This window comes from Corylus avellana, chromosome ca2 (assembly GCF_901000735.1).
Source record: "Corylus avellana chromosome ca2, CavTom2PMs-1.0".
NCBI lineage: Eukaryota > Viridiplantae > Streptophyta > Magnoliopsida > Fagales > Betulaceae > Corylus > Corylus avellana.
In genome coordinates, this window is record NC_081542.1 from 39,875,518 (window position 1) to 39,885,920 (window position 10,403).

Here is a 10,403-nt window from a genome sequence, read left to right on the forward strand (position 1 = left end):
AGGCGTCATAAAAAATAGTTATATGCATAGAATAAACGAGTAACTATTTATTTGCCAGGTATCTGTTTTACCAGCCTTACTCTTAAGGAAGATTTTGAAAAAATAAAATAAAGTAATTAAACTACACTTAACCCTTACAAAGATCTTAAGTATTTAAATCCATTATTAAAAATTCTTAAAATAAACACTGTTTTCTTTTAAATGACGCCACCTTACAGTTTTGAAGAACTTCTTCCAAGATTTTGTCCAAATTTTACCGAATATAAAAATTTAAGATCCCCATTACCTTCTTTCTCGAGATTGTAATTCTTTTTTATTTTCTTTCTTTTTCTGAAGAACTGCCAATTCCTTTTCTTTTTATTTCTTAAGCAAAATAGTGAAATACGACAAAGTAAAGGTAACGACCATAGTGATGATACCTTGAAATCTATCCTCTTATCCGCAACCCAACAAACCAATAATAAGAAACCATGTCAAGCTGTGGAGGTAAAGAAACAGAAACTCACACACTGTAGCACAGGCTGCACCCATAAGCAGTTGCCCATGGCGTCAATACTGGGAACTTCCTCAACTGCAATCTTGGCTTCTCGGTCCCTCTCTTCTACGGGCTCCAAGCCTTCAATTCCCTTTCTCACTCTAACCCCAGGTAAATTACTGAATTACCAAACTAAAACGCACTTCAGTTTTTGGGCGTACATTCTCTGATTGAGTACATATGTGGCTGACCCAGTTCGTCTATGGTGCTTCTTTGTCCTCAAACTTTAAGTTTTTGTTTATTTTTATGTGTTGGCTATTGCGATAACATATGGGTTTTAGCTGTTTCGGTGGATTGTTGTTGATGTTGATAATTGTGGGTTTTCAGGGCAGAGTAATGGGAGGAAGTTTTATGGAGGGATTGGGATTCATGGTAAGCGGGGGAGATCTCAGTTCCGTGTTGCAGTTACGAATGTCGCCACTGACATCAACTCTGTTGAACAGGTACTTGTCTGATGCTCTTGATTTATCCTAGTTTGAGATCAAAGTTTGGTTTTTTTGGCTAATGTGCACATGTTATAGCTAATTCGCTTGCTCAAATAATTCAAGTTACTCTGAGGTCTTGTGTGGTGTTTGAGGTCATTGTGTGCACTCCAGATGTTTGTCGAAAGTATCTTATGCTTAATACATATCACTATTGACTTTATACAAACAAAAACACACACACACACACACACACACACATATCTGTGGAAGAACGCAATTTCTCGGAAGAGAATGTTTACAGCACAACTTTCACAATTAGGTTTTGAATTTTAAGTGAATGAGGTTGGTGATGATGATATCCAGGCCCAGAAGCTTGCTGCGAAGGAAAGCCAGAGACCGGTATATCCTTTTGCTGCTATTGTTGGACAGGATGAGATGAAACTATGCCTTCTGCTAAATGTGATTGATCCCAAGATTGGAGGTGTCATGATCATGGGTGATAGGGGAACGGGAAAATCCACTACTGTGAGGTCATTGGTTGATTTGCTTCCTGAAATCGAGGTAGTAGCTGGTGATCCATATAATTCAGATCCAGAAGATCCAGAATGCATGGGCATAGAAGTCAGAGAAAGCACCATAAAAGGAGAGAAACTGTCTGTTGTGACGGCCAAAATCAACATGGTTGATTTGCCATTGGGTGCAACAGAAGATAGGGTCTGTGGGACAATTGACATTGAGAAAGCCCTCACTGAGGGTATTAAGGCATTTGAGCCTGGCCTTCTAGCTAAAGCTAATAGAGGAATTCTGTATGTGGATGAAGTTAATCTGTTGGACGACCACTTAGTGGATGTTTTGTTGGATTCTGCTGCCTCAGGTTGGAACACAGTGGAGAGAGAGGGTATTTCAATCTCACATCCAGCTCGGTTTATTCTCATTGGCTCCGGCAATCCGGAAGAAGGCGAGCTCAGGCCACAACTGCTTGATCGGTTTGGAATGCATGCACAAGTGGGGACTGTCAGGGATGCAGAGCTGAGGGTCCAGATTGTGGAGGAGAGAGCTCGTTTCGATAGGAATCCCAAGGAATTCAGGGGTTCTTACATGGCGGAGCAAGAAAAGCTCCAACAACAAATTTCCTCAGCTAGAAGTTCTCTTTCTTCTGTTGAGATTGATCGTGATCTCAAGGTGAAAATATCCAAGGTTTGTTCAGAATTGAATGTTGATGGATTGAGAGGAGACATTGTGACGAACAGGGCCTCAAAAGCTCTAGCTGCCCTGAAGGGAAGAGATACTGTAACCCCAGAGGATATTGCTACTGTAATTCCCAACTGCTTAAGACACCGCCTTCGGAAGGATCCCTTGGAGTCGATCGACTCGGGTTTACTTGTCATTGAGAAATTCTATGAGGTGTTTAGCTGAAGAAGGTATCTGTAATTTTTGTTGACCAAATTGTCTTTCTATTTGCTTTTTTCGTGGCATTTCTTTTCTCCTTTCCTACAAGCAAATTCAGAATTATTTCCATGATATTACGTTTTATTTTCATAGTATTGGGGAACATGAGGTTGAGGAATCGATATGTATACTGGTTCTGTCAATAGTTTTGCCAATTCGTTTTTTTTCTGTAAACTAGCTTGTGATTCATATGCACACCAACCAAGTTATATTGAGATTTCTGTTCTGTTATTATGGAGCTTGCCAACTATTACCAGTTCAAGGCCTTCATACAGAATAATATGGTAACTTATAATTAGTGGGCATGAAAGAAAGAAGTGAAATAAGATCCATAAAAATTGCTTTGGAGCTATGGTGAAGTAGTATTGCTGTTAATAGCTCTATTCCAGAATTTGGGTCTCCGCTCAAGAAACGCCGGCGGCCGCTGGAAGACAAGTGATGCAGCCCTAATCAAGATTCCGGCAGTTAAAGCCCATATCACATACTTCTCATTCTCTGCTTCATAATCGAAGTAATGCAGTAGATACTTATCTCCCATCCATTCTCTCTCCTCTGCCCTCCTATTCTCGTCCTATGGCCATGAAAGAAATGTCACTTAGGAATTTCCTAGAGATTAATTTGTCATAGAAATTTAAAGACTGAAGAGAATAATAAGACCTTGAGAAACATTTCTAAGGGAGCATCGAAAATTGCTTCCACTTCAGCAGGATTAGGATTTGGACTGAATGCTTTCTTATCAGAAAGGATACCAATCACAGGAACTACTGTCACACCAATCTGCGCAAGGAAACCAGTTTTAGTCAAATACAAGTGTAGAGTATTAGATTGCAGTTCTGCTTAGCAAGTTTGGAATCTAGACAACGATGGGCAGAATTTACATAAGAAGCAAATGATCTTCAACTAACTATAAAACCACATACAATTTGATCAAAGATGTTTTTATTTGATCTGTCAATTTTTTATGCGACCCACAATTTCAATTTTCAATTCGAAGTTAACGGATTAGAGTTGAGAGAATTATGACTAATACTTATCTTTCGACATAATCCGAACCCAACACACATATTATGACCAACAACTTTTAACACGACCCGCAACAGATTAAAGATGAAAGATTTGACCCATTTAATTGCAAAGCATAACATGTACCTTATTAACAAAAGGTTCAAGAACGGTAACAAGACTAACAAGCGAAGGGTCCAAACCGATCTCCTCCTTAGCCTCCCTCAACGCCGTCTCTACATCATCAGCATCGCCTTCCTCTCTCTTCCCACCCGGCAACGAAACTTCACCTGCAACCAAACCACACACACCCATTTCCTGTTCCACATCATAGAACCCAAAAAACAAATTCAAAAGCAGAGGCTTAATTTAAGGCCCGAGACCGGAGTGAGAAGAGAGAGTCGAAGCTCGCTTGGTGAGGATGACTCGCAGATCGCCATTGGGACCTTGGAAGAGGCAGATCAGAACTGCGGCTCGCTTGGTCTTGTTGGATCCCAACGTTTGTTGCATCGAAGTCGCACCATCGGCTGAGGGACGAGGTCTGCCAAGTCCGAATTGTTGAGCTAACGCTTCGAGCCTCTCTAGCACTCCTACGAGGTTATTGGAACCCATGTTTTTAGCGTCCCCTTTGTCGTATGTTTTTGCTTTTCAATTTTATACAACTATTTTAGAGACGTGCGACAAAGAAAGATGTTTTTATCATTTGTTCTCTTTTTAGATTGGCACGTGGACTTGGATGAGTCAAAATGGTAAAATGTATGTTTTTTACTCCACATCCAACTTTCCATTATGAGAAAAAAAAAACTTCTATTTGCTCAGCAACTCACCTAATCTATCTTAAACTGGGCTAGTGATATATATAACACTGGCGTGCATGACTGATATATATAACATTAGTTATAGGTTATATATATCAGTCATGCACGCCAGTGTTATTTAATTATAAAATATAATTAAATAATTATTTAAACAATAAAAAAAAATATATTATCATGCACGCCAGTGTTATGTAAATTATTGCTCCTTAGAGCATTCTTAATGGAAGATCCAAATATTACTTTTATCTAAAATAACTCTTTAAATGTTTAAAAAACCTCCTACATTGAATTAGCCAAAAGAAAATGTAAAATAGATATTTAATTGAAAGAGATAAAAAAAAAAGCTAAATGTAGCAACACTTTTCGAGGGAACTATTTTATTTTTCATTGTTTCTCTCACCTATTTTCTCATTCTCCCAAATTTTTTCCTACTTTTTCTCTGCATGTTCTCTTTTTCCCAAAACTTTTTCTTTTTTTCTTCTCACATGTTTTATTTTTTCCAAAACTTTTCTTACTTTTAATAATATTTTAATAGAATAAATAGAAATATAGCTAATCGGATGTAGAGACATTTAAAAATAGCTTAGCTAAACTAAATAAAAATGAGTTTTGAGAAACCATTTTACATAAAAATATGACTCCTCCATTGAGAATGCTCTTAAACTGTCCAAATTTTTAATAACAGGAAATCTGAATCCCATCAGCTTGCCCAGCAGCATCCCATCTTCTCAATCACCAATAGAGAATAATCAGAAACACCACAGCTATCAAAAATAACTTTTGACAGAGAATGTTTGATCATTCCTTCCCCGATGGTTGCTTTTTATGAATTTGCAATTGGATATTTATAATTTTGTCTCATAGACAAACAGGAGGTTTCATAAAGCTCATTCAATAAAACCTGCAAAGATAAGGGTTTCAAAGGGCAAGCAACTTCAGGTTTCTGTAACCCTTAGAATTAAATCCTTGATTGAAGCGAATTTTTCTTCTTTATAAGAAAAAAACATCTTGTATGAGTTTTCGTTGTCATAACAAAAGCGAGAAAACACTGGGAAGCAACACACTGGCATTAACAATAGAAGCTTGATTACTCTTCCCTGTCAATCAACAAGGAAAAGTTCTTGGTGCAGATATGCTTGTCATTTGTGTTGATGAGTGACCGGATAAGCTCTTTGTGCTTGAGATCTGGTCCTGCAACAACTCATAGTTGAGAAGCACAAACAAATATTAAACAAATTTCTATAACCAGAAAATTTTCAAGTTAAAGAAAAACTGACCTGAAGAAAGGTGAAGGGGGCCAAATTGTTTGTTCTCACAATTTACTCTCAGCCAACATCCGTTTGATATTTGATGCCAGTTGCCCCTGTGGTCTGAAATATTTCAGCCTCTTTAGTTTACAACATATACGAATATGATGTTTTCAGTATACTTAAAACATTAATGTTGAACACATTGTACTAATCTGATAACTGCGGGTTGTTTAGGACATTATTGCAGGAAGGATGACTATTCCTAATTAAAACCCGCGACATCTTCCCTAAATTTAAGGAATTACAGTATCTTTCTCAATAACTCTTGGAACCTTGAAAATGGGATTCTGTTCCAAAAAAGCTGGAGGCCGTTGGAGGACGACTGATGCTGCCCTTATCAAGATCCCTGCAGTTAAACCCCATATCAGGTACTTCTTATTCTCTGTTTCATAGTCGAAGAAATGAATCAGATACTTGTGTCCCATCCACTCCCTCTCCTCTGCTCTCCGATTTTCATCCTGAATCAAAGATATTATAAAGAGAGTTTCCAAGATTGAAAAAATGAAATTGCATAATCTTAAGTCAAGAAATGGAACTACAGTGAAAACCTTGATAAACATTTCCAATGGAGCATCAAATATTGATTCCACTTCACCAGGATTTGGAGCAGGCTCGAATGCATTCTTTTCATTAAGTATACCAATAACAGGTACTACTCTGAGGAGGTGCTGCACAGAAAAAGAATGTTAGCTGAACCACCCAATGAGAAACTAACACATCTGCATATAACTTGTCACATGTGACTCAAAGTTCATACTTATTCTATGCCCCAATCTTACGCCTGAATTGTAACTTATCAAGGAAAAAAAAGCATAAATTTTAACCAGAAGGGAAAATGATGAAAATCAGTCATTTTCAAATGATAATTACTCATGTGACCAGGAGTTGAAAGGAAATATATTCTGGTTTTCTTGCTTGGCTTCTAATTCTGTTTACTAGTTAATCCTCAGAATTCTGCAAACCTGATAAATCTCACAAACCAGCCTAACGGAGTCATGCAGAACCAGATCCTTTGGTAAAATAAAAATCTGACAGTTCGACATAACCATAGTTCACAAGATCATATGCAACATTGTTGCCTTCTTGATAAAGGTCTGTGAGAAACACGAAAGATTTATGAAGTATAGTAAAACTGGCCAGACTGCATATGTGAGCTATGGCCAACCTCCATGCCCATGGAGACTGACTGTGGCTGGGGCCCAAAGAGCTTGAGCCATAGCCATAGACCGATCTCCATGGTTGTGGTCAGTTCAGAGATGAGAGAGAGGAGAGAGGAGAGAAATTTGGAAGGTATAACTGGAAAGAGAAAAATTTTATTTTAAACATTGACTTAAATGCTAACAAAGGTATTTGATTCTTGGAAATAAGTCAAAACTCGGATTTAGGTTATGGCTAAAGGCAGATTTAAAAAGACAAGTAGAAATTTAGATCTTTGCCGCAGTTGGGGGCTGCCAGTGAATATTCTTTGCTGCAGAGGAGAGGTTGTTGCAGAATAGATGAATAGTAGGAAAAGATGTTTCGAGTTGTATAGAGTATGGTTGTTAATTGTTGAATTGTTTGAAGTGATTTCTGGTGTTTTGTTGGTAGTTGAGTTGTTTAGCTCTGTCAGTTGAGTTTGGTTGGTTGTAAGCTTCTGTGTGTAGCTGCAGTTCCAGTGTTTCAGCTGGAGTGTGTTGCAAATGTTCTTTTATAAAAATTCTCCTTCATCCAAAAAATAAAACTTGGATTTTAAAGCTAAAAAATTGAAAACACTGACCTTAAAAGCAAATTAGCCTAAAGTACGAAAGATATCAGATATAATTTACTACTTATCAAAAAAAAAAAAAAAAAAAAATCCTATATAAAAAATTAAAACCAACACTATAATCCAAATCAAAAAGATAGTCCACAACATATCATTGTTCCAGAAATTAATAAAGAAGGTTATCGTGATATATGAGGTGCATTTATTTTAAGTTTGTACTTCATGCTGTCCACAGTTTAAGTTTTGAGTTTCAATTTAGGATTTACAGATTTCCATAATGATCTTCAAAAAGCATACAATGTAAAATTCCTTCATTTGGTAATGTGTTTTTGCCTTTGCCTTTTGCTTTCTACCAAAAAAGCAAAAGTATCAACAAAAAACTTCAAATATAAAACACTCACAAAAAATTTAAAATTATTTTCACTTTTATATCAAATCAAAACACTTTTTCAACCAAAAAACACTCTCTAAAAAGCGTAATCAAATGAAACCAGTGTTCAGTATAAAGGTTTCGTAGCCGAACTTAAAAGTATAAAGCACTGTGCAATATGTATAGCCCAAATAATTCAGGTCTGGCAATTAAAATAGTTGTGAAGATACATTAGTAAATAAGTTGAGGTGTGCTTGCCACTGTTGCCAGTCTTGCCAAGCAAACAGTCCTTTTAGGTACGTCTCAACTTAGTCTGCCACTTCTCATATAAACTATTTATTCCCCTATCTTTCTGTAAACCGAATCCATTTTAACCTATATGTCACAGTAATTAAGAAGATCCATATATTAATTCACTCTCCAGAAACATTCAATTTGATATCACAATTACCCAACAACAACAAAAAAAAAAATACCCTTTCCTAACTGATTATCCAAAACTCCAATTTCCAAGACTGAAATTTTACGTACTGTAATTTTTATTTTTTTTTTGTTGATAAGTTTACATAATTGGTGCACATTAAGTTTTGTATTCACTCAATTGGTAATTTGGTACATAGTTGAGCACTTGATCTCAATCAAAGACATAGAACAAATGCTTTAAAAGGATGAAAAAGGAAAAGAAAGAAAAGAAAAGAAAAGATGCTGATACCTTAGACAAGAATGGTTCAAGTACAGTAACAACATCGACGAGTGAAGGATCCAACCCAATCTCCTCCTTAGCCTCCCTTGTTGCAGTCTCCCCATCATCCTTATCCCCCTCATCTGCTTTCCCACCTGGCAATGCAACTTCACCTGCAACAAAAACACATCCACTCAGTCTCCCTCCCACATCACAATCATTAGTTTATTTCCATTTGGTTCCCTCGAAAAAGAGGGAAAGCAAGTTCCCCATTTATGTAGCCTTATACAACAACTTAACGCAATTGGGGTGAAAATCCCATACTTCAGACCAAAAACACATCACAAAAGACTCGGAATTTTATTTTATCTTCCTTTCCTTTCCACACTGTTTCTCAGGAACCAAACAGAAAGGTATCTCCAACTGAACTGACCCGAGTGAGTGGACAGCCTCGAAGACCGCTTGGTGAGAATCACGCGCAGATCCCCAGCATCTCCTTCAAAGAGACAGACCAAAACAGCGGCTCTCTTGGGTCTAAACCTTTGTGGGTCTTGCGCAATTGGGGTAGTCGATTCCGCAAAACCCAATTGGGAAACCACTTTCCCAGCGCTTTCTTCGAGGCTCTGCTCCTCAATGTCCTCGAAGGTAGGCGGCGGCTTGTAGAGGCGGAGCTGTTGGGCCAAGGCGACAAGTCGCTGTGAGCCTCCGAAGGAGCTGGACGGGTCCATGAGCTTAAAGAGCCGGGCTGTGGACGTTACTGATTTTGATAGCCTTTGGAGAATTGGGATCATTAGGTAGAGTTTGGCATTTTTGGCGCAGTGTCAAGAGCCAAAAGCTGAGGATGGTTACTGGGATTGGCCGAACACACTGCAAGAGGTTGAGGACAAGGGACTAAATTGCATAATTTAATATAATTGTTCAACCAAATACACTTAAAAAGTATAATAAAGTCAAAAAAGTAGTTCAATCGGTTGGGATCACCTCTAATGAAATAGAGGTCACTAATTCGAATCTTCCTTCTCTCTTATGTTGACATGTAAAAAAAAAGTATAATGTAAAAATATAAATTAAATATAAAACTCATCTTTATTGTACTCCTTTCTTATAACGACATTGTTTTAGTTTAATAGATACATGGTATTCGCAGTATGGACATGACGGATTTAGGAATTGACTTTAGTAGGAGTAACATTAAAATATTTTTTATAATATACATATAAAAAAATATAATGTATACAATTTAAAATAAAAATACTTTATAACATAATATATGTTATGGTAATTTAAAATATTTATCCTTTGAGTCCTATCATTTATTGGATGCTTATTCATTAAATCTTGTGTTTTATTTTTTTCGTCCACCTAAATTTATTGTCCTTTAAACACTCAACCCCACAAGAGAAATTGTAGGAAATAGCAGTAGAACTGTAGAAGTAGCTGACTCATTTGTTGGTCAGCGTTGATATATGTGTATATATAGATAAAGCTACTGTTTTACTAGACAATGAAAATTCTAGGGACCTACTAAACTATGAGCCTGTTAAAGAAAGATTGATAACTTTTGTCCGTAAAATTTTATTAAAAAGTTCCACCTAAAAAGTTGTTTAGCTATTTTGTAACTAAGTTTTTTTTTTTTTTTTTTTTTTTTTTACTGTTACTGATATTTAGTAACAAAATGAAAACAAAAATGCATTTAGAAGCAAAATAGACACCTAATAATTTTTTTTTTAGGGTTAAAACTTTTTTGGTACCTCGATATTAATGTTTTTATTTTTTTTTCCTTAGATTTTAAAATCAGATAAATTGGGTACCTCACTTATGGGAAAAGATAAAATTAATACCTCCATTAGTTTTCGTCAATCCCAATTAACGGAATTTCACGTCATCTTCATTAATATTGTGACATGTGTCCTAAAAATTAAAAAATAATAATAATACTAATATTAAAAAAAAAAAACTAAACCAAAAAAAAAATAAAATAAAATGGGGGGTTTTATGCATGGCTAGGCCACCCCCCATTTCAAACCACCCCAGGTTAAAATGGGTACGGGCCAATCATAAAATTTTT

The 10,403-nt window shown here is 36.5% G+C and overlaps 3 protein-coding genes across 6 annotated transcripts; 1 reads left to right on the plus strand and 2 right to left on the minus strand.

Annotated features, from left to right (window-relative positions):
- Window positions 1-436: 436 nt before the first annotated feature.
- Window positions 437-2,552, plus strand: LOC132168819 (magnesium-chelatase subunit ChlI, chloroplastic). Its single transcript, XM_059579876.1, has 3 exons — window positions 437-646; window positions 863-978; window positions 1,324-2,552. The coding sequence occupies exons 1-3, from the start codon at window positions 544-546 to the stop codon at window positions 2,374-2,376; spliced, it is 1,272 nt and encodes a 423-aa protein (XP_059435859.1). The 5' UTR covers window positions 437-543; the 3' UTR covers window positions 2,377-2,552.
- Window positions 2,553-2,615: 63 nt separating this feature from the next.
- On the minus strand, window positions 2,616-4,057 carry LOC132168820 (nudix hydrolase 15, mitochondrial-like). Its single transcript, XM_059579877.1, has 4 exons — window positions 3,795-4,057; window positions 3,559-3,701; window positions 3,067-3,186; window positions 2,616-2,980 (listed from the first exon to the last, which is right to left on the minus strand). Exons 1-4 carry the CDS (start codon window positions 4,021-4,023, stop codon window positions 2,759-2,761), a joined length of 714 nt encoding a protein of 237 aa, XP_059435860.1. The 5' UTR covers window positions 4,024-4,057; the 3' UTR covers window positions 2,616-2,758.
- A 1,084-nt stretch (window positions 4,058-5,141) lies between these two features.
- Window positions 5,142-9,218, minus strand: LOC132170614 (nudix hydrolase 15, mitochondrial-like). 4 transcript variants are annotated; one of them, XM_059581647.1, is made up of 6 exons: window positions 8,769-9,218; window positions 8,366-8,508; window positions 6,088-6,207; window positions 5,812-5,997; window positions 5,507-5,592; window positions 5,142-5,414 (listed from the first exon to the last, which is right to left on the minus strand). In XM_059581647.1, the coding sequence occupies exons 1-5, from the start codon at window positions 9,124-9,126 to the stop codon at window positions 5,542-5,544; spliced, it is 858 nt and encodes a 285-aa protein (XP_059437630.1). In that variant the 5' UTR covers window positions 9,127-9,218; the 3' UTR covers window positions 5,142-5,414; window positions 5,507-5,541. The 4 variants fall into 4 exon arrangements, with proteins under 4 accessions (XP_059437630.1, XP_059437629.1, XP_059437632.1 ...); XM_059581646.1 differs by having other exon boundaries at window positions 5,142-5,420; XM_059581649.1 differs by having other exon boundaries at window positions 5,507-5,599.
- Between the last annotated feature and the right edge of the window lie 1,185 nt (window positions 9,219-10,403).

Coding starts and splice junctions, on each gene's coding strand:
- LOC132168819 (XM_059579876.1), top strand. CDS start 544: ATGGCGTCAATACTGGGAACTTCCTCAACTGCAATCTTGGCTTCTCGG. Junction 647..862: donor CTTTCTCACTCTAACCCCAG/GTAAATTACTGA, acceptor GTGGGTTTTCAG/GGCAGAGTAATGGGAGGAAG. Junction 979..1,323: donor ACATCAACTCTGTTGAACAG/GTACTTGTCTGA, acceptor GATGATATCCAG/GCCCAGAAGCTTGCTGCGAA.
- LOC132168820 (XM_059579877.1), bottom strand. CDS start 4,023: ATGGGTTCCAATAACCTCGTAGGAGTGCTAGAGAGGCTCGAAGCGTTA. Junction 3,187..3,558: donor TTGAACCTTTTGTTAATAAG/GTACATGTTATG, acceptor TTCCTTGCGCAG/ATTGGTGTGACAGTAGTTCC. Junction 2,981..3,066: donor CCTTAGAAATGTTTCTCAAG/GTCTTATTATTC, acceptor TCATGGCCATAG/GACGAGAATAGGAGGGCAGA.
- LOC132170614 (XM_059581647.1), bottom strand. CDS start 9,126: ATGATCCCAATTCTCCAAAGGCTATCAAAATCAGTAACGTCCACAGCC. Junction 8,509..8,768: donor GAGGCTGTCCACTCACTCGG/GTCAGTTCAGTT, acceptor TTTTTGTTGCAG/GTGAAGTTGCATTGCCAGGT. Junction 5,998..6,087: donor CATTGGAAATGTTTATCAAG/GTTTTCACTGTA, acceptor TCTTTGATTCAG/GATGAAAATCGGAGAGCAGA.